This window comes from Toxorhynchites rutilus, chromosome 3, assembly GCF_029784135.1.
Source record: "Toxorhynchites rutilus septentrionalis strain SRP chromosome 3, ASM2978413v1, whole genome shotgun sequence".
Lineage (NCBI taxonomy): Eukaryota > Metazoa > Arthropoda > Insecta > Diptera > Culicidae > Toxorhynchites > Toxorhynchites rutilus.
This window is the reverse complement of record NC_073746.1, coordinates 270186704-270210324: the sequence shown is the minus strand read 5'-3', so window position 1 is coordinate 270210324 and position 23621 is coordinate 270186704. Positions and strand designations below refer to the sequence as shown.

The window sequence follows — 23621 nt, the reverse complement described above, 5'->3', positions numbered from 1 at the left end:
CCAGTTAGTTCGTGTTCAGCCAGCAACGTTGTCGGTCGCGTTTTTTTCCCTGCTCTATGTTTGCGCACTGCGTGCTGTTTACCTGTGTGAGTGTTGCAGACCGTTTTTGCATTCACTCTCGTTCGGAACCTCCGCGGAGCGTTGTTTTCTAACCTGATGAGACACGGTAAGCATAAAACGATCGACGCACCCACCTACATGCCAGGTGCCGTGAACTCTCACACCCCCAATTATTCAGTTAACTCACGCCACACAAAGCTCCAGTCTCCTTCGGTGCTAGTTTGCATATTCTCATTCTATTTTCTCGCTCTCCTCTTTTTTTCAGCCATAAATCAATCCAGTGCAGTTTATGAATGTACACGTTCGTCCATTGAGAAAGTGCGCGGGTGTTAATATGGTGTGTCTCTGTTATCGGTGGATATTTGGAAATACGTGTGATAAAACAAAAAACTTGAAACCTGCGCAGAGGTAGTAACTTTCGTTTCGTTTGCCACTCGTGGCAGGCAGTGTGAAGGTATGAAGCGATTCGAGAAATACCTTTAAAGCCCACTGGAACACACGGAACACCGAATGAATAACAGCAGTCTGAAGGCGGTGACGAGGAAAACGAAGAAACGACCAACAGCAGCAGCATAAAGAAGAAGATTGGTTAAAACTAACATCCTGTACAGTGCGCGTGTGTGTCGGTGGTGTGGTTAACCCACGAACGTATCTATACACACGAACCATTGTGTTGCGGATGTGTAAATACTCCAACCACGTGTAGGTGTGTTAGTGTTGAAGCTTTTTTTTTTCTTGAATCAAGCAACAATATACGGAGTGTGCTGTAACGTGCGCGATTTGGAGAAGCTGCATATTGAAGCTTTTAGTTTTGATGAATAGAGTACTGCGAGTGTGTGTTTGAGTGGTGGTGCAGGCGCAGTCTAGCAGCACGCACACCTTCGACGGTTCATTCGGAACAGCAGCAGCAGCAGTTTCGTGTGTATACATTCGCAGACTAGTTATGGATTCAATATGGCTGACGATACACGCAAAGTCCGTGTTGAGGAACAATTAAAGATAAAAATAGGTAAGTTGTGTAGTGTCTTCACGTTGATATATTGCTTGTAATTGAAGCCCCAAATTGTGTCAAGTGCGCGAATAGCAGTGCGAAGATTTACTAAGCTAGTGTAGGCCAGTGAAAATGTGATCCAAAGTTGGAACAATACCGAGATTTTCTCCATCGAAATTTACTCTCCGCGGTTGGCCTCCAGCCAGCCTCTCTTGTGTGTGAATCCCTGGAATCGGCTACCCACACACGAAAGCGCGTCCCAAGGTATCTTCCCGCCAGCCAGAACCCACACACATTCGCCGTCTGTAATAACAGTGCTGAATGTCAACAGTGAGCAGAACAAACCCGAACTGTCAACTAGGCTAGACCAGTGAAATAGCTAATTGCGTATGACACGACGGAAACAAACACTTACTACTACCACTGGTGCCTCCAGGTAAGGTAGCATCAGCGGAACAGGTGGTGCAAGAATCTCGATTTTCGGGCAGCTATTCTCGTGGGAACTCAAGGATTTCTAGTGGACCGTTCTGCGCCGGCAGGAAGTGAGGGATACGTATTGTGTTCCGTTCACATTGAATGGGATACTGCGCTCTTATTCATGGTGGCACGGAGTGTAACAAATGTGTGTGTTTGTGACCTTTCCTTCAAAATTGCTGAAGAATTGTTTTAATCACCGTAAAACTTTAGTTGATTAGAGTGAAATTAAATTGTGCAATCCGTAGGCACATTTCGGTGTGAAAACAAAAACAAACAGTCGTATAACTGTGCGTACCGATTTATAAGTGCGAAATGCTACATTCCAAATTTCTCAATGAATCTCACGTGCAATTAGAAATGGAATAAATTGTGCCTCGAATCAATAACAAGTTCTATTGCAAATACCGTTCGCAGTCGTTAATTTATTTTGCTCTTCGTGGTATAAGAAAAAAGGAGAAAAGTTCAGTTTCGAACATTAAAATAATTGCTTCATACCAGTCAATATATATTTTTAGAAAGCTCCATACAATTGCTTAATGGTAGCATCCGAGTGTGTAGATTGACCATCTATGTAAATGATTTTGGGATAGCGTGGAGCCTAATTTCGAACATACTCAAATGTGCATACCCAACACAGGTCGGACACCATTATATACAGGTTGAAAAACAAATATATATTTTTTTATATTCCAAATATGGCTTATTTGAAATCATATTTCATATTTATATTTCAACGTTTAGGTGAAATTTATTTGGCTATTATAAGTACAGTGGATTAAACATCGTGATATTTGAAGATTTTGATTGAATTCTCACCAGGAATTGCTTATGACGATATTGCAGCGAAATTGAGAATAATAACGGTGGGTGTCAAAGAACAAATTGTAGAACGGATAGAGAGCTTTAACTTGTTTGATAGCATAAATCAAGTTTATTACGAATTTTTGGGATAAACTTAATAATAACACCTTCAAAACCACAGTCTTTTAAAGTTTTAGCGTTCTAAAATGCTATTTAAATCTACGAGTTTGATGTTTTATAACTATATCATGTACTAAATTTTCTCATCTTTTAAATGGAACCAACAGAATCGTCTTCCGTAGTGTACTTTTTAATGTAGAGCCAGTTTGAGACAACAGAGTCCGTAACAGAAAAAAAGTTCTATAACTCTGTCATTGTTGAAATTCGAGCATATGCGTAGAAGGATTTTTTTTCATCAAATATGGATCAAGTTCCGAAATTATATTTTTTATCCAATTAATTTATTTGTAAGGCTCAATCGCATAAGTTTTACGGAGCCGCTAATTCAAAATTTGTTTAACAAACATTTAATGTTAATTTTACATTTAGTAGGATTCGACCGAATACTTCCGGTTTACTCGAGGTTAACGTTTGCATTGAAAAGTGGACTTTTTTCGGATGATGATAAAAAAACTAAGACAGATAATTGAGTTTGATAAATTCCCCATGGAAGGTAATTATATTAGCTTACTTGCAAAAAAATTCTACGCCCTTACGAGCGGCCTTCCGGCAGTTAACCGGAACATTCGCTATGATGGACGAAAACATGCTTGCAGGCATGTTTTTGAGTTCTTTCTTCGTTTTATTTATCAATTCCTTCTCAGTTTTCGCGATAAAATGGTTGGAGTAGATCTTACGTTTCATGTTTGCACAGAAATTCTCGATGGGACGCAGTTGGGGGACGTTGGACGGGTTCGCCGACTTGAGTACCACATCGATATTCAGTCGCTCCCTCTCCTTTAACGCTTCGAGAAGTGGCCAACGCCAGATCCGGCCAGAACACCGCGTCTTTGCCCTAATGGTATTTCTTGATGGACGACGCAACTTCTGGCAGGCACTTCGTACTATAAATTTCCCCGTTTACGGTCAGTCCGGAGCTAAAGAAGAGCGGCTCTGACATCCCCTTCTCGCTGATTGTCAGTCACAGCTTAGGGAACTTGGTGTGTGAAATAAACTTCACTTCGGAGCTCACTTCCTTCGTGGGGGAAGTACAATACGAAGTGCCCTGCCAGTCGTTGCCATTCAGAGTGAGATAGGTCTCGTCGTTCATTACCACCACCACGTCGCGATTCGCCGGGAAAATCGACTTGATTCAGTCGCTGCGTCGTTGCCCGCAGCTCCAAGACCAGCGGACGGGACTTCCGCTTCCTGACATGTATGTCCATGTTCGCCAGGTACTTTTTTACTGTTTGGCCAGTTGCACCGACCACCCCGCCAAGTGCACGCAGCGATGTAGCCACTTTTTCTTCGATCTTCCTCTTCAACATCTTTTGGAGCTTCTTGTCGCTCAGGGTCGTCGGCCGTCCGGAACCGGGCTTTCATTCGATGCTTTGATAGTTGTCCAATAGTGCCAAGATTGTGTAGATGACGGAACAGGCGTATCCGGCGTCCACATAGTGCCGCACGATGTCCGTTTTCGACGCGGCGGGGTACCGTTCGTTGAACACGCACACTTATGAACGAAGTAGCTCCACTGTTTTCGCCATCACGGTTAGAGTTGTCAATTTTTTTCTGCTGACTCATAGGTTACTATGATTGATGCTGCATGGGTAGTTTCGTCAGTGCATGTGAAGGTGAACTCATGAAAAATCGGCAATTTTTGTCCATTTTTCAAATGCAAACGTTAGAAGGGCAACAAATTTTGTGGGACTGGTCCCAGTATTGTGCGCACTGTCTGTCGACGGTGGGCGACATTAATGTGAGATGAGGGGACAAGTCAAAAAAACTAGTAACGAAAAAGAAAAATTATAGGAGGTTGTGTCCAAGACACGACCGCATTGTTGACGTAGAACTACGCTGTAGTTTACTACAAGTCGCTTGTTTATAACTGCGAATAAACGGAGGCGATCTGGCGTAGTGGTAACATCCATACCTCTCACCCAGAGATCACGAGTTCAATTCTCACTCCCGGCATTCTTGCAAAAATGGAAGTAAAAGTGACGAACCAGCTGAAATGTGTTAAAAGTCACTATAATAGAGAAAAAAACTGCGAATAAACGAAATAAACTCTTTTGTTAATCTCAACAACCTCGAATAGAGTAGTACTGCTTCATTATGATCATGATTAGCGCAAATGCAATCCTAGTTGAAGGGATTTTTGCAACTGGCACCAAATAATTTTTTGGTGCACAACTTTAACACCTGCTTCACCATAGCGTCAGTTCAATGCATTGATGCAATGTCAAAGGCACCAACAAAGCCTTTATGATGGAGAAAACAAACCTGCCTCAGCAGAGATTCATTACTAATACCCTAGCGCAAATAGATCCCTCCCGCTACCTTCCCTTCTTGTCGCCACGTTCGGATCGACATGTTCACCCGCAACAGGGTAATACGCAAGCACGTACGTACACAAACATCCATATATCGATGGCTTGAAGCAACTAAATATACACACACTTATCTCTGTTTAGCGCTCTTCTCAACGGAAGCCGTTTTTGTTAATATTGCAGGTCTAGATCAGCTTAGCTGTCATCCTTTGTGGAGAGAGTTTTGCTACCGTCATGCGAAACCAAATCACAGACGAAATTCCAGAACATTTATGAGCTGACGATAGCCTAGCTTGATGATTCCTCACACAATTGTGTAGCTCAGAACCTTAATGCAATGACGTCAGTTTGATGTAATGATTGCAATGCTAGAGACATCAGCGAGTCAGTAATTTGGTCGCGTCCACAGCTCAATCCGAAACTAAGACATGTGAGACTTTAAAATTCTTCAGTTCATTTGTCTCTAACCTTCAAAAAGGCCCTTGTAAAACTTTACTTTTTCCTCGTATTACTCCTCCACCCCCATTGCCTTGAGAATGGCATTCGATCCCTCACCATCCAGCTCGTCCAGCAACGATGTTGTTCAGTCGGTGTTCTCACGAAGAATGAAAGTTTGCCTCAGCGAGATCCACTGTTTATACTCTAGGCAAATATTCCCCTTCGTTCTTCTATTCCTTTGTTCACGGAGACTTCAAGTCTTACGATTTCCCCTTCGTTACTCGTCGATAAGTAGTTCGTTATTGACATCTCTGTTCGGGAAAGCACACAAATGGACAGAACAAATGTATGGGAAAATGGAAACTCTTATAGTTTTCATGAATTTTAACCATTTATACAGCATGGGATTGTAATGTATAGTATATCAAACAAATCTTAGGGAATTTACGATTCGTTTGGTATGTAAATCGCCAAAATCCGTTCGCGGCAAAAATAGTTGTTAACGTTAACATTATTTCATAAAACGTGACCTGTTTTCTGATTTGGCACCCTTAAGGAAAGACGTAGTCCTACGTCAAAACACAAAAGTATTAAATTCTTATACTAGACCTTAGATCGACTACATATAGCAGATGTCTCGAGTTCTCAACACGTCTCTGATAGGAACATAGGGTTGTTTCCTTGAACCTCAAGGGTATTCAAAAGGTACTCTCTAGCTGCGTAACTATCCGTAAATTGCCAAACTGCGTAATCGATGTCATCGTAACCATTTCCACACCGACAGACATTAGTTTGAACAAGATTTATTCAGTGGAAATGCAAATCTAGCGAGTGGTGGTTGGACATAAGTCTACTCATCGCACGAATGAAGTCACGACTTACGTCCATACCTTTTGAACCACGCTCTCGAAGAGACATTTGGTATAATTGAATGTAACCATCGCCCAAGACTTCCAGTGTCCCAATCGGTTTGCCAACTCAAGAACAAACTCTGACGCAAAAATTGGAAAAAAATTCATCGTATGGAATATGTCTATCAAACAATTCGCCTTCCTGGGTACCCACCTTTGCGTGTCAGCCTTTTCATTGTCTGGAGTTGAGCAATGAGAGGGGACCCATTCAAAGGTTATCTTATAAGATCTTTTGATCAGCGCACTTATCTGCTGCCTAACTTTTGTAAGGAAAAATTATATTGAAGAATAATACTTACGCTTCACAATCGTGTATTACTTTTAATGTAGTCATGATTACATTCCTGTTGACTTTTATTGAAACTCAGGACTTGACAGCTAGTATCCTGTGTCATACGTCTGGTATTTCTTTGAAACCGACCATGGGTTGCAGCGCCAGTTCTAGAAAACAATCTTTCGTCTGATTTTTTTCTTTCGAACTGATACAAGTAAACAAAATGACAGGAATAGCTTGCCAGAGGCAGGCAAAGGAAAAAAAGCAACAACAAAAAAATAATGAGACCATTGATCGAATGCATGTACATTTGAAAATGGTTTTTGGCTTCGAATTGATGAACCAACGGTTTACCTAATCATTTTAAAATTAGCAGCAGCATGATTATTTCATCCGTAGAGAGAGCTTTAATATTCAAAAAAAGCGGGTGGGTAATATCAGGGACATAACCGGAGTGACGTAGGACTACACAAAGCGGACAGCCTTTGTTGAATATATTTTTAAATATATTGTTTTATTTTCTTCGGCGTGAATATTATTATTTCGTATATCACTTAAGAATGCATCGGATTGTAATAACTCGTAATAACTTCTAATATCTCTTCTGTGGAAGGTTAGATGACCCTGAAAAGCAGATTTCTCGCCTAAAGCTACCAAACCTTAATGTGACTCTGTATCTATTGCTAAGATCGTTTGTAGGACACTTTTTGATAATTCCACATCAGCGTCTGTTGTGCGAATATTTTCGCTTCACAATGCCGAAAAAAAAGTCCTGAAATCGGATGGCTTCCACAATGATGGACTCTATTTTGAAAGTAAAGAACTATGTATCGGCTCAAAGAGATGGATGAAACCGAAGGAAAATTTGAAGGCAAAGTTCAACAAAACGATTTATAAACATCATACAATTTAGAGGATAATGAGAAAACGTTTTTATAATTTATTTAGTTGTATTGATACGACGATAACAACCCATATATAAGAAAAATAAATTCAAAATGAGAATAAATCTTTCTTTTCAATTTTCCGTAGGTTTTCTGATACAGATTTTCTTTCGCTAAAAATACAGATATGCGGATTTCTTTCAGAAAATTTTACAGAATGACAACTCTGCAGAAAAGCGCAAATGGATTCATTTTTGTTCTCACAATGTCGAAATTTGTGTACTCATTTTGCCAGGCTATTTTTTTAGACAAACTGAATGCATTCACATGCAATTCTTCATCAATACCATCACTGTGCGCTGGATCGATTACAGGAAAGCGATGGGTTACGGTTGTCCGTTGGTCGTTGTTGATTGAAGTTCGTGAAACAGTGGCCTTGACTACAGACTTGTGGCAAACTACAGACTTTTTATCGCCCAACATTTTGATCGGCTTCTTGATCTGTACGGAGAGATGCATACGCACACAATGTATCGATTCAGTTGGATCGGTATTTGCAAAAGCCGTACCAAACCGTGCAAAACTATAGGCCGATGAAATGTGCAAATAGGCAAGGGGTGCAAATCAACTCTTGCGCCCCAGGTGCGGAAGCTTCACTCGACGCCACTGGTGATGTGATTCTGAAAACGCGAACTTCTCGACAAAACGAGATTTCAACAAACTATCCGTTTTGACATAGGAAGGTCGCTGATGAAATTTCTGAACATTTTTATTCATTACTCGTATCACATTTAAATTTTTTTCAATTCTCTCGACTGAGAGTATGTTTGTTACCTTCTTTGCATAATAACCGTGGGTAACAGCTATTATAACCATCCTCCTTAGGGGCTTTGGACCATCTGCTCTAGTTCTCAATAGTTTCAGGTTCATTTTCGGACATGCTACTATATAGATCCGTCATTCGCAGACGGAGTTGTTATTTAATTGAACCGGTACAAGGCTTTTGTTACACAACCCCGAATTTTCAAAACATTTGGAATGATCTCGAGTTTGTATCACTGCCGTTTCTTTCCAATGTTTTGAACTTCCCACCTCCAGTTAACACAATACCTGTGGCTATCTGATGCACTTCAACAGAAATCAAAAGTGAAAACAGCCATGGCCATCCCGTGCCTGCATCATACGCCCATCATACCCGAGGACGAGATAATCAGCAATTAAAGTTTCAGCATTTTTTTCCTTCATAAGCGAACCATTTGAGATGGGATTTAACGCTTCTTCGCATTGTCGTCTGTTTCGTGGTGTTGAATAATGCACCGTTTTAGTCAGGGCTCGAACGCATAGTGCGCATTTTGTAATTCATCATCATACCCAATTAACATTTTGCGCCAATTTACTACTTTCTATTTCATTCCGTCCAATTAAACCACGGTCATCTATTCCTATACAAACCTTACCGCGCTTAGGGAAGAAGCCTTGTGCATGCAGCCGCGGTCACGAGATGGGGATCAACAGCCACCGTAATTATGTCATAATTGTATAAACAATTCACGAAATACTGGCATCACTTAGTGTCCACAGTGACTCGGATGGATTGCACCTACAATTCACGTCTCTCCGGACCGGTTAACTGTGTGTGTGTCTTTTATTAGTTGGATTAACTAAACCAAAACAATGGATCAAAGGGTAATTTTTGTTTCTATTTCTCGGGCGGAAGTTTTCACATCTCGAACTTTTTTGGGCTTCGGACCAATATGTGAATTTCCACTGATCCATGATAATGTAGGCTTACGTAGACGACGTCACACAAAAGGCATCTCATCACACTTCGGACGTCATCATAAAACTCGTCATGGAGGAGCGTAGGCGTCGATTTCACTGCCATTGTGTGCCATCCTATTTAGCATTTTTTACTCCCATCGGGCGAAAGCGAAATCATCGCGACATGAATGTTCGACGGCAATTTACTTTGGGACGATGAACCCCTGAACAAGGCGCCCTGATCGGTCTGGGCAAAATAAATTAGACAAATAGGTTAAAATCACTGAAGATCACACAGTTAGTAATGATCATTGACAATCTTTTTTTCTAGGTCCCCTTGTTGGAAATGTCTGATTTTTGCAATCGCCACTGTTTCCAATGACAAACAAACAAATCAAATTCGGGTCAGTTGTATCGTTGCGGGTTTGCAGTGTGAAGACAGAGAGCCCGAAATCAGAATAATTGATATTTACCGCGAGAAGTCTTCCTCGCTTTAATTTCTGTTAATCGTCGCAATTTTCCCAACTTATGGCGAATTAGTCCGCAATACCGATTCATGAGAATTAACCTTGATATTATGTGGCGTGGTGTCGAGCTGTTCCAAGCTCGTCTTGTGTTTCAAACCAACAACTGGAGTGGCAAAGTGGTTCTACTGCAAAAGGGAAGCGACGAGCAAACCGCAATTTGAACACGTCCGAAGGTTATGTTGCAGTTCGGTCCAAAAGCGAGATAAACCATCTCGCAATATATGGTTTGGCAAAAACCGATGACGAAATACGCGGAATCTTGCACTCGGTGACATGTGAATCATCACTCCGAGATATGTTGATGAAATTACGATACAGTCGATTTACGGAAAGGCAGAAAAGCTCTATAGAAAACTTGAGAGTAACTAGTTGTTTGTCATTCGTGTTGATTAGGTAGAAAACGAGTTAGGTTTTTTTCGCAGGAATTTGAGACCCATTTAACCACCCCGATTCTGTATTCCGATGAGTTTACATATCGTTCGAAGGTGATATAACGATCGAGTTCGTAGTTGTCATTCCCTGTTTCAATCGTATTGCTCGTAAGATGTTCGAAAACAATACAGCACGAACGAAAGCTATTTGAATTTAAAAACAAACTCGAACGAAACAGGGAATGGGATTTGCCATTTCGTTTCGTTTGAGAATTCTTCCATTCACATGTTTTGATAGTCCTAGGCATTATATCAACCTTAAAAGGACGGTCATCAAATTTACCTGTAACGAAGAACATAATCTATTACAATGCATGAATTGATCTTACTTGGCAACTGTTTACACTCTTTACTCCAACCCAAATATGTTTTTTTATCCCATCTGTTTACTTTTATTATTAGGCTCATCTAGCTATTCAGTTGTAACAGAGCCGAATTTATCCTGTACATTTTTCTCATGTTGTATATTACACAGTAGCCATTTAAGCGTAAGAGTTTTCCTATCTTATCGATACACATTTTAATCTATTACACATTAGCCGTTTAGGCGTTAGAGTATTCCTATTCTATCGATACACAACACATGCATTTTACGGCATAAGAATATTCCTGCTGGTCGAATGGTCACATTTGGACACAGCGGGACTGTTGATATGAGGCTCCCATTGTTGTGTTTATAAATAGAACCCATTACCGATGCAGCAGATCGATCGTATGTGGAGTAAGAGGCTGGAATCACAATCACGTGATGATTGATGCATGGACGAAGTAGCTAGAATAAACGCACAAAGATGGTCAGTTGAGGGTACTGAGTTATAAGATCATGATTGTTCGCTTAGTAGCGGACACGCAGCCATTAAGGCTACGAAGACCCCCTAAATATATGCAAATATGTTAAATTCAATTGAATTCGAAAATTGTTTCATTCAATCAATACCAGAGATCGAAATGCTCACCGATTTGAGGGAAAAAACATCCGTTTTCATTCACAGGGAAAATAGTTAATAATATAGGATGCGAGGGAATGTTATACGCTCACTTCGATTCTCGCAGAAAACGCAATGCCGATTTTTATTTTCCGGCGAGTTATGATTGCCGAAAAATGGTTTCGTTTTCAGTGACTTCTTGATGCCGATAATGGTTTTTCACTTCTTCAGTGCAGCTGAAAACATGCGGCAACATTGGGTTTATCGTAAAGTGAACATGAGATGGGTTAATATTTGTATAATTCGGACACTGTCTAAATGCAGGTCGTTTAGACGTTGTCTAAACAGGCTAACGTTGGTAAAGTTAGCTTTGATTTTTCGCTCCCTATTTTCATTGCCAGTTGAGACGAAAAAGCATTCTCGTTGTACTTCAGAGATAGAGTTTTCACATATCTCTTTCTCTCTGAAAAATAATTTGCGGAGAAAAGGAAGAGATGAAAATTCCAACATTACAAGACTCATCGAAAGCTAGATTGATTGACTGAATACTTATCTCGAAGCCGAGCCAGTATTTCGATCTCTGATCAATACAAACAAATGCTTACTAAGCCAACGGTTGTCCTACGTCAACGTTGCGGTTATATCAGAGATGTAAACCACCCATTATTAAATTGAATTGAATTTTGGTTATGGATATAATTTGTAGGACTTCAGTTGTGAATGTTGATGTAGGACTAGGTCTATCTTTAAGGGTGCCAGGTCAGGAAACTTGTATTTATGGAATAATTTCAATAAGATCAGCTCATTTTGTTGTGAACGGAAATTGATGAATTGCTTACCAATTGAATTCGAATCTTTCCAAGATTTGTTTGATTTACCATATTTGCTGAGCATTACAATTTCACAGTCCGTAAAAGGGCGTTAGAAGATCATGATCACATGTAATCTTAGAATTAACGAAAATTAGATGCTTTTTCAGTAGTTTTATGCTCTCCTGTGCTTCCAAAACTGAGCCGGCAAAAACGAACATCTAACATAGTGGTGAAAATAAAGATAAGAAAGGAAGAAAGCATTTGCGATTTAAGTACAAATATTGCGTTTGCGTGCTGTAGTAGTTGAAAATGCAGCCTTCAACGGGGTTCGAGCCGCAGTCGGCTAGAACATCCGTGGTATGCGCGATATGGTCTGGAAAGGTTGATCTCACGTCTAACGAGATATGGTCTGCTAAACAAAAAAGGCCAGGAACTTTATCAAGGAAGTCATACCTTCTCGAGAGGAGATACAAAGTGCGACTATCACTTATTTCCTTGATGATAAAACCAACGGACAGTGCATATATATAGCCGACTGGAGTGTATCAGAATAGATCATACAATAGTCCAAAGCTCCTCTAGAAGAAGAAAAGAATCTCTAAAAATGCCGAAAATTTTTCTCGCGATCATGTTGGAATACAGTTGGCGTTGGCTTCCGATGCGTTACCAGCGACAAAACCATCTAAATCATCGGTCCTTTTCGGGATCACCAATAATAGACTCAATTCTCTAATTCGTTCCATTCTAAAAAACATTATTTACACTATTTACGAAAATTCGTAGTTCTACCTCAACAATGCGATCATAAATTTTTATAGGAAAACCTGAATAATATAATTATAAATGCATCGTTTTATTCCACAACTTGTTTGGTTTATCATCGAAAATTGGCCAAAGGTTTGTTTTTATGTTTGTCGTAGAGTTGAAGTTTTTGTCCGTAAGAGAATCTCGAAGAGACCTGAACAAATGATAATTTTAAAGTACAATATCTGGTTAGTATGGAAGAAGTAATATCACACCAATTCTAGGAATTTTTGTCGGGTTGTCAAAGAGACATGAGATCTTAGCATTGTCCTGGTGGATTATGAAGTCTTTCTTATTGGCTGGTTCTGGACGTTTGCCATGATCGCTGCTCTTGAGTCGTTGTTTGAATTTACCGCCTGGGTGCATGGTAGGCAGGGTTACCAATAATATTTTTTAAAAAAACTGGAAGATTATTCTCAAAAAATTGGAAGAAAACTGGATCCTGCAAAATCGTTTTATTTGAAGAAGTCCGACTTTGATTTATCTAAAATGATTTACCTATTCCGATGCTTGGGAAATAGAATTTCCTTCGAAGCTTCGTGTAGTATTTCTATGTAGTTCATAAAAAACCCATTGATTAACCATTCGAGCAGTTCAAAATAACGTTTCCCACCACTCGAACATAACTGTGAAACAATATTTGAGAATCTTTTCTTCTAGAACCTGTAGAAATTACGGTTTTATCTGGATAAAACTTAAAAAAAATGGTATTTATTGCACGAAAATGTGATAAATTGAGGACCATGAGGACACGGTTTCTGGTTGTAGATTACTGCCTCAATCCTAACCTCAAAACTCCGTTATTTTACTTCTAACACGAATTTTGATATTCTGTAGTGTTTCTTTTGACCATTTCGTTGCTATCTTTTTCGCACTCACTCAGAATGTGATTCATGAGATTTTTAGATTTTCATTTCGTCGAATGGTCGATTGATGTGATCGAAAACAAGATTACTTGAGTTTTATATTCATATCAATTAACACATTGACCCTACCATTTTCTGAACTTTAGAATGATTTGGGCTACCTACAACACCTGATGTTCATATAAACACAAAGCCAGCATAGCACGCGGTCTCTATGATCCATTTTGGATGAAATTCCCCGTTATGATTATTGCACCAGTCGTGATTGAAATAGTAGATCAATTGATCAAAATGTTTCAGAGGGCCTACAACATATAATATTTATATAAACTCAGAAAAAGCGTAGCACGTTGCTGTTTGAGTAGACGCCACACCATATTGAATTCGTAAGTGTAAGCAGGAGAAAAATAACAGTGAGAGTAAAAAAAAGAAAGATCGATCCAAGGTAAATACACCTTGAATCGATCGAACGAAAAATGTCAAAAACAAAATTAGTCAAGGCATAGGAGGAATATTTATGCATTCTGAATTTCTGTTACATAAAATTAGGAAAACTGAATCACATATACAAAAAAACTGGAAGATTTTAGGGTTGAACTGTTTGACTGAAGGAATCCAGTTTAAACAGGAACATTGGCAACGCTGATGGTAGGAGTCCATAATACAGATTCCTTTCATTTCTCACCAGACATAAAGTTGGTCCTCCTTCGGCTGAAGACTGGCTTTGGAAAAAACTAATGGTGGTTTATTTAGCTAACATTGTTGTAAATGATCAATTTTTTGCTCAAGAAACGATTACATTGTTAACGTAGAACTACGAAATTGAAACAATTGAAGAATGAACTCTTAAGCACGAATATGTGATGGTATTGATTAGGACTGATGAATGAACGCTTGTACTGAGATTAGAGGCGATTAAACTGCAAAATTCAAAGCCTCTTCAATACAAAAAAAGTCGAGTTAAGTTGCACTGAAGAGTGCAAAAGCGATGGAGTTTCAAGCAGGTACCCATATTTATATATTTTTATGTTTTTAATAGCTTGCATTCCAAGCAGTTTGGGCCAATAAGTAATAAACATCGTTCTTACATACTTTATCTTCTGAATGAAGTGATTATCATACCATTATCGTAGTTGGTGAGGCGACTCATTAAATGTCTTTTCGGTGAAATAGTTTCGAACCCATACATTGTAGTTATTTACGTAACCAAGTTTCACCAGGTTCCCATGAATGGTGGATTTTTTATGCCCCTTTGCGAATGTTTTATGGGTTAAGGGTGGTGACTAACTTCAGTTACCTAGGTTAAGGTTCCAGACAACCGTCCCCAAAATTGAGGATTTGATTCTAAGTTCGACACATGGATTCGAGACTCAAATTTCATAGTGTCTTTCATTCGTTGCCTTTCCACAAGATAGCTCGAAGTTTGGGATACATATAGTCGACGACAGATGATTTTTGCTGAATCGCGAAATGTCTGCGAACCAAAAATTGTTTACAATACTTTGAGTTTTGCACAACATGTTCAATTTTTGATGCGTTGAAAATGTTGAGTTTCGTTGCAAATCAGTACCATCTGCGGGAAGTTTTTATTTTCTTTTTCGATTGGAAGACAAATTCAGCGCGTCGAATGCTTGTGGATGTTTATGGTGACTCGGATAGATTCTGTAGGGAATAGTTTGGATGATTTGGAAGTGGTGATTTTAGTGTTAAAGACAAAAAGCGTCCGGGTAAACCGAAAATTTTTGAAGAATTGGAAACATTATTCGATCAAGATTCGTGCCAAAAACGAACAGAGCTTGGAGTAACTTGACTAGCTATTTTTGAATGACTCAAAGCCGCAGGATGCATCCAAAAACAAGGAAATTATGTTCCATACGAATTGGAAGTCAGGGATGTCGAACGGCGATTTTTCATGTCCGAGATGTTACTTGAACGAATCAGAAGGAAGTCTGTTTTGCATCGAATCGTTACCGAGGACGAAAAATTGATTCACCACGACAATCCAAAACCCAAATGATCCTAAAATCAATGCCGATGTCTAATATCCACAGTGCCAATGTAATGCTCTGTACCAAAAGGGTGTGATCCACTATGAGCTGCTGAAACCTTGTAAAACGGTAAATGGAGACTTCTACAGGCAATAATAGATCTGGTTAGAGATTTCTGAAGCGTTGAAAAGCGTTGCGACCAGACACGAGTCGATAATATTCCGTTATGACAACGCTCGGACTCATGTTTATGTTCGTGTTGGGAACTATTTGGAAAATAGCGGATGAGAAACTCTGGTTCGCTCGCCTTGTAGCCAAGACCTTGTCTCTTCCGACGACCATTTGTTTCTATCGATACAGAATGCTTTGAGTGGAATACGCTTCACTTGAGAACAGGGTATCAAAAGTTGGCTAGATTCATTCTTGGCTTCTTCATCTTTCGAGACGGAATCCGTAAATTGTCAAAAAGAAGGGAAAAAGTGGTCAATGTTTCTTTATAAATATTTATGAGAATGGCGAAATAGAGTGTTTTATGCTATTCCATTATTTCGCGTAAAAATATTACGGCGTATAAGCCTGGAATGAATTGTGGAGTGGGTTGCAGATCAATCCAACATCCGATGTATCTGTTCGGGTAGATATACTACAAGCAAATACATTAAAAAAATATCAACAACGGTTATTATCACAACATCTGCTAAAGTGCTCAAACGGAACCGAAATTGGCGCAAACGAAATTCAATACGCTTGTTTTTAGTAGTGAGTAGCGAGAATTGACAAGAATGTGAATATTTTGGTGCGACAGCTTTTCAAGAAAAAAAACAAAAGCTTGTTTCAATTGCAATACGCACATAGCAACTGCAGCGGCTCGGCTCTGCTTTCGACTGGAATATAACTGTTTGATAAATAGTCATACAAATTCGCGTCTGGCGGTGATGATTACCGTGAAATGCCCACCGGAATAGTGAATAGTAAAATACTGACGGCTAAAGGAACTCACTTACCAGTACATCAAACACTGCTGCGAGGCAGCGATTTCGCTTCCAAACTTCCGGTGTAAAATGTAATCGTTCGCGGAGAAAAGAAAAAGAAAAGCTTTAGGATTGACTGCGCGTGGAAGTGATGCAATCGAATTTTCTACTATTCACTCGACTCGACTTAGTCTGTGCGTCGAATTTCATTTGCGACTTGTCTGTGTGGGGGTGATCTTTTTGCCCACTTTCTACTACAATTTTCTAGGAAAGCGATAATCAACGAGAGACATACGGTAGAAAGTGTTGCTTTGGCCGAATGCTCAACCATTACTCCCACCACAGCAGCAAGAACCTCTTGCAGCATAATAAACCAAAACTCCTTTACACAACATCATAATCTGTTGAAAAAGTGGGTGTTGGAATGGTCGAAGAAATCCGCTCTTTGTGCTTTATTAGTAAACATAAAACAACCTTCTCTTGTCCATCGAGACTTTGGCGGGCGGATCATTCGGTTGATCGCTCGTGTGTAGGCGCATTATGTGTTGCATCGTCCGGCGATCAGAGTCGACCTGCGCGTGGTGTGTTGCATGTTTTGTGTAGGTTAATTTCAATAAATGCCTCCAAATTGCTAACTGCTGTTCAGCTGATGATCGTATTTTGAGGTACCCGAGATAGACCTGATAAATAGTGGTGGGCTCGGGACGCAGGGAGCTCACGTAATAGGGGAAATCGGCGAACCCTCGCAACAAGTGGTGAGTTAGTCATAGCGGTTGCAACATATCGTTTCACAAAGTAAAGCTGGTGGAATCGTGGCGTTTCGGTTGCGTCTCAAGATTCCCACATGCGTGTACGCATCAATTACCCCACAAAGCTGACGATCGCCGCTACGTCTGGCGTATAGTGCCGTTGAACGAGGATTTAGTCATGCTTCTATTCTTTGTGCGAAGGTTGAAACGATAGGATATAGAACGGACCGCTTCGGGCTGATGACACGCTGCTTGCTGCTTGGTGGGAATGTGAGACATATCTTTGTGCTGTAAAAGTGACAGAGATGAATCAGAACGCCGACTCAGCGGAGTGAGTTGGTAATCCACCACACAATAGCTGTGATCTTACGACCATGCTGATTTGAATGGAAATGCCGTACTCGCGTAACCCATTTGTGTCCCAAATAGGAGAGATTATGATTACACCCAATCGGTTCAACTTCCGTTCGAAGCAGCTCATCGACCGGGCGCTGTCAACGGTGACGGCTTATCATATACACATAAATTTGCTGTAATTGGAGAGATTTGTCATTGGTGTGACAATTGCTGTGTGAGTTGATGTGGCTCATGAGTTCACAAAAAAGCACTATCAACTAATTTGGTTACTACCGCTAGGTTTCTCACTATCGATGCGATGTTGTAATAAAAACAAATGCAGTCATGCTCGAACGTGTCCGGTCTGGTCTTGTACGGGTTCGATATTGCGGCAGCAGCATTATTCGTTTCATCAATAAAGAAGCCAAATGTTTGCGTTACGAATTCTACTCAAACTAGGTTACGGTGTATTAAAACTATAATCACTTAGTATCGACGATTTTAAAATCAATATATAGTTTTGATGAAATAAAAGAAGATGAGGAGTCAAAAAAGATAGTGATTTGTCCAATTTGTCCTTATTTTTCGGCCTAAGACTACGAAATTATTTTATTCAATTTGCTTGTTTATCATTTCGTTATTTCAGAATGCATCGAAATTCTATAAATAATTCTTTAGCAGAAAGTTTTAGTGACCCTGAAAAGGACCGATGGTTTTCATGGTTCGTTTCCTTATGTAAGTATTCATCGAGAACGCTATCACGGCGGTTTATTTCGCAGTTGACATACACTTTGTTACAGGTGATTATGTTTTGTTCCTCCAGCGCCATTATTTCACACTTCTTAACCACTTCAATCTGTTTTTGGCAACGCGCAAAACCAACAATAATGTATGCCTTCGATTCAAATATACTAGAGCACTCTCCATCAGATAACATGGAAATTGACGCGGTGCTTCCAACGAACAAAATTGCACCACTGTGTGTGTTGAATCGATATCATGAAAGCGGAGGCTCTGGTCGGGTGGCGCACGGTTCTGCGGTGTAACATTCCTATTGGACGCTTGAAGCAATTTCATAGCGGAATCTTTTGGGAAAATAGTTCTAAAAAGAACTGATAAACCAATTCCTCCTGCTTTTTAAACATTTCAGTAAAAAATGTTGTAACAGGAACGAAGCAGATGGGTATTATGTTTGGTTTTATACAGTCTATGAACTTCCTCATTCAATTCGCATCTAGCCTTCAAAAAGGCCAATTTGGAAAACTTAAACTAAAGCCTTGCTGCCGCTGCCGTTTGGTCGCGAATTGGATGAATCGTGTGATGGTGTGATGATAAAGTTTTCAATTATAGAGGCTTGAAAAGATAAATTTGGAAAAGATGAACTAAAGGTGAATTAACTCTCGGAGAAAGTCTCCAGCAGCAACAAAAACAACAATTCATATTCATATTTTGATCTTCAAAAATATGTGATACACATCAGTAGAAAATCAATCACATACGTGTATCTCATTGCACATGCCCGCGTTCGTATTGAATCGGCAACTGGAAGAGCAGAGATTGTATGAACTGGACTGTTTCGCGGTATGACCGACTATCCATTTTTCAATTTACGCTTCAAATTACCCCCAAAGACGTAATCCTACGTAAAAATTAAATCGAAAGCCATCGAAAAAATCTGAAACATGAAATATACATATACAAGGGTCTTTTCTGGCCTTTTTTTCTTAAAAAAAAACAAAAACTTCACAATAGTACGGTGATGAAACAGGCGTTCGGCGGTTAACGTTTCGATAACACTGAAGAAATTCGTGACGCAGATACATCGTACTTCAAAAAGTTGGACGCTACGCACTTCGCGCTCGGAATAGAAAAACTCGTGCCACGCTATGAAAAATACCTCGAACGTAACGCGATTATGTAGAAAAATAGAAAATAAAATGTAGATTACGAAAATCGCCTTGTTTTTTGTTCTAACTGTATTTTTCCGCGATTTCTGAGGCAATAAAACTTATTTTTTGAACGACCCTCGTATTTTAGTTTAAAAAAAACACAATTATAAAAATTCGTAAATCTATAAAAATTTTAAAATTTAAATAATGTAAAATCTGAAAAACGTTGAATTTTTTAAAATCTGAAAAATTAGAGATTTTAACAAATTTTAGAACCTTAATTTCTGGAGAAAAAAAATTAATTTAAAAAAAATATGAAGAATAAAAAATCTGGAATTAAAAAAAAACTGACTGAAATGGAGTCTCAAAGTTTGGAAATTTAAAAAATCTGAGATCTTAAAAAATCAGATTTCTTGAAAAAAATTAAATTTGAAATCGAAACAAATCTGAAAATTTTTTCATTTGAAATCTTAAAAAAACTAACGTCTGGAAAAATCTGAAAATTTGAAAAAAAATGAAATTTGAAAAAAAATCTTCAAACCAAAAAAATAATAAAAAATTAAAATCCATAAAAATTGAATCCATAAAATACAGAAATCTTAAAAAAAATAAATCTTTAAAAATATCTGAAATGTAAACAAAAATTATAATCTGAAATCTTGAAAACCTAAAAAAGGAAATTTAAAAATTCGAGATTCAAAAAGTTCTGGAATCTTCAAATGTCTAAAATCTCAACAAAACTTGAATCTGAAAAATCTAAAAAACGGTAATATGAATTTAAAAAAATATCTAAAATCCAAATAAAATCTAAAATCTGAAAAAATCTGAAATAAAAAATTTAAAATTCTAATATTTAATTTTTTTTAGATTTCAGTATTAATCTGAAAAAAAAATATCTCAAAAAATATCTAGAATTTAAAAATAATTGAAAAAATCTGAGGTATAAAAAATTCTGTAATGTTAAAAAATCTGAAATCTCAACACAAATAAAATGTAAAAAAAATGAAGTTTTGAAAAAGCTGAATGACTCTAAAAAATCAGAAAATTAAATAAATCATCTGAAAAAAAATAAATCTGAAATCCATTTAAACTAAAAAGAAAATTAAATCTAAAAATGCTGAAATTTAAAAAATTCTAGAATTTTAAAAAATCGTAAATCTAAAATAAATCTGAAATTAAAAAAAAAAAAAATAATTCTGGACAAAACTAATATCCAAAAAAATATGACATCTAAAATATCTGAAACCTAGAAAAACTAACATTCCAAAAATTTTTAATTTAAATAAAATAGAAATTTAAAAAAATGGAAATTAAAAAAAATAAGTTTGAAATAAAAAACTAAAATCAAAGCAAAATTGAAAATGAAAAAATAAATGAATTTTGAAGAAAAATTAAATCTAATAAAAAGTATGATCTAAAATCTAAAAATAGTCATAAAATCTGAAAAAACTAAAACTAAAATCATGAAATCTATTTTCAAAAGAATGTGGTGTGAACAACAATATATCCGATTGTAGAATATTTATAAGGGTTAACCCTTACTCTACAAGTATAATGAATGAATAAATGAAATGGGGCGATTGCTTTTTCCAAACAGTTCAATTGTTGAAAGTACACGTCCGAATTAGGAGTTAGGCCGTAGTGGAGCCGCAAAAACCTAACCGTCAATTCTGATATTGTTATACAGGTCGGACTCGATTATATGTGATTCGATTATATACAATTTTGGACTCGATTATATTCAGTTTGGATTTTTTTTTATATTTCAAATATGTCTCATTTTAAGAAGAAATGTAACCTTTCAACGTTAAGGTGAAGTTTAAGTGGCTATTACATGTACAGTGGGGTAATAGCGTGATTTTTTAAGATGTTGCTTGAATTTTTACCAGTAATTGTTTATATCGATATTGCAGCCAAATTAATTGATAGAAACAATCTAGTTAAATATAAATTTTTAGGATAAAATTAATAATAACACATTAAAATTATTAACTTTGAAGTTTTTCACTTCCAAAATGTTATTAAAAACCACTAATTTAGTTGTTCCACTATTATATCCTGTACTAAATTTTCTCATCTTTCAAATGAAAGCATCAGAATCGTCTCCCGTAGCGTACTTTTTAATGTAGAACCAGTTTGAGGCAACAGAGTCCGAAACAAAACAAAAAAAAGTTCTAGAACTCTGTCATTGTTGAAATTCGAACATATGCGTAGGAGGATTTTTTTCATCAAATATGATCGTCTATCACCTCCTGGGAGAATCTGGATAAATTTATTTTTTCATGTGAGAAAGGTGTTTTCTGACTCTTTTATTTTCGAAAAACAAAAAATTCATGCAAACAAAAAACAAATGAAAAAACTTTTTTTTTGATTCTATACTAATGAAACATAAATTTTTGCGTTACTCGAGAATTAATCAAGCAAATTGAGCCACATTTGGCACAAATTTCTGCATTACTCAAGAATTGATGGACCAAATGAAACTAAATTTGGCATTTGGAGGTTTTAGAGTACAATAAATGTTTCTACGGTGGTTAGATAGTCCTCCCCCTTCTCTAAGGGGGGGCTGCCATACAAATGAAACACAAATTTCTGAATTAATCGAGAATTTATCAAGCAAATAAAATCAAATTTGGCATGTGGAGGTTGAATGCAATAAATATTTCTATGGTGGTTACACTCCTCCCGCTCTCTAAGGGGAGGGCTGCCATACAAACGAAATACAAACTTCTGCATAACTCGAGAACTAATCAAGCACAATTTGGGATGAGAGGGTTTTTGGGTATGAGAAATGTTTATATAATGGTATGACACCCCTCCCTACTCTCGATTGGAGAGGGGGTCCCATAAAAATATTACACATATTTCAACCAAAAATATTCCGACCAAACATGAAAATTTTCGGAAAACTCTGAAGGAAAAAGGGAAAATTCGGAAAATTAAATTCCCATATGTTCTACAATTACAGTGAAAAGACAAGTACAAGTTAGACAAGTTAGCGCAAACATCAAATGGACAAGTTAGTCCATTTGATGTTTGCGCTAGCGAAATTGATCTCTGTTCGAAATTAGAAATGGATTTCAATGTGATGAAACGCACTCTATATCCTATCTACCTATACAAAAAAAAAGAATCGCCGGATGTGTTGATACGAGCAGAACTCGAGGAATTGTCCGATTTAGGACTGTCTTTATTCTATCATATTGTTTGTATAAAACATTTATTCCATGTAACGGAGAAACATGTCATTTTGTTATTTGCAAGTGGTTGAAAAATCTTGAACGTGAATTGTGTCTGAAAAAAAAAAAAAAAAAAAAAAAATATATATATATATATATATATAATATAGTGTCGTAGTGTTATAATATATAAAGGGTGTGTCACATCAAATTTAATTTTTAGGAATTATATCTTCAGCTTTCGCTTATAATCAGATAAGAGTGTATAGATCACGTTGGCCATGCTTCACTGTCAATTTTTCGTAAATTTGGAAAAATGTCGTCGAATGAAAAAGAGCGTCGTGAATTAATCCTGTGCACTCATTTCGAGAATCCGGAGTTGTCACATCGGGACATCGGTAAGATGCTGGGAATCGTCCAATCCACGTTCAGCAGAGTACTAAAACGATACTTCGAGAACCTAACCATCGACCGGAAGGTGAAGAACGGCAAAAATGGATGCTCCGTCAGTGAAAAAGATCACAAGCGCGTAGTTAAGCAGTTTAGACGTGATCCGAGATTGCATGGTTCGTTTCCTTATGTAAGTATTCATCGCGAACGCTATCACGACGGTTTATTTCGCAGTTGACATACACTTTGTTACAGGTGATTATGTTTTGTTCCTCCAGCGCCATTATTTCACACTTCTTAACCACTTCAATCTGTTTTTGGCAACGCGCAAAACCAACAATAATGTATGCCTTCGATTCAAATATACTAGAGCACTCTCCATCAGATAACATGGAAATTGACGCGGTGCTTCCAACGAACAAAATTGCACCACTGTGTGTGTTGAATCGATATCATGAAAGCGGAGGCTCTGGTCGGGTGGCGCACGGTTCTGCGGTGTAACATTCCTATTGGACGCTTGAAGCAATTTCATAGCGGACTCTTTTGGGAAAATAGTTCTAAAAAGAACTGATAAACCAATTCCTCCTGCTTTTTAAACATTTCAGTAAAAAATGTTGTAACAGGAACGAAGCAGATGGGTATTATGTTTGGTTTTTTACAGTCTATG

At 37.9% G+C, this 23621-nt stretch overlaps 1 protein-coding gene across 4 annotated transcripts in view; it reads left to right on the top strand.

The window, feature by feature from the left end:
- LOC129776002 (GTPase-activating protein) overlaps window positions 1-23621 on the top strand; it is a 78050-nt gene continuing 54429 nt past the window's right edge. The window contains exons 1-2 of one of the 4 annotated variants that reach the window (XM_055781354.1): window positions 1-166; window positions 326-1069. In XM_055781354.1, the coding sequence (XP_055637329.1) occupies window positions 1015-1069 (55 nt within the window). In that variant the 5' untranslated portion in view covers window positions 1-166; window positions 326-1014. Of the gene's footprint in view, window positions 167-325; window positions 1070-1612; window positions 1674-2131; window positions 2187-23621 lie in introns of those variants that run through there. The other 3 variants (XM_055781355.1, XM_055781359.1, XM_055781356.1) reach the window with 3 other exon arrangements.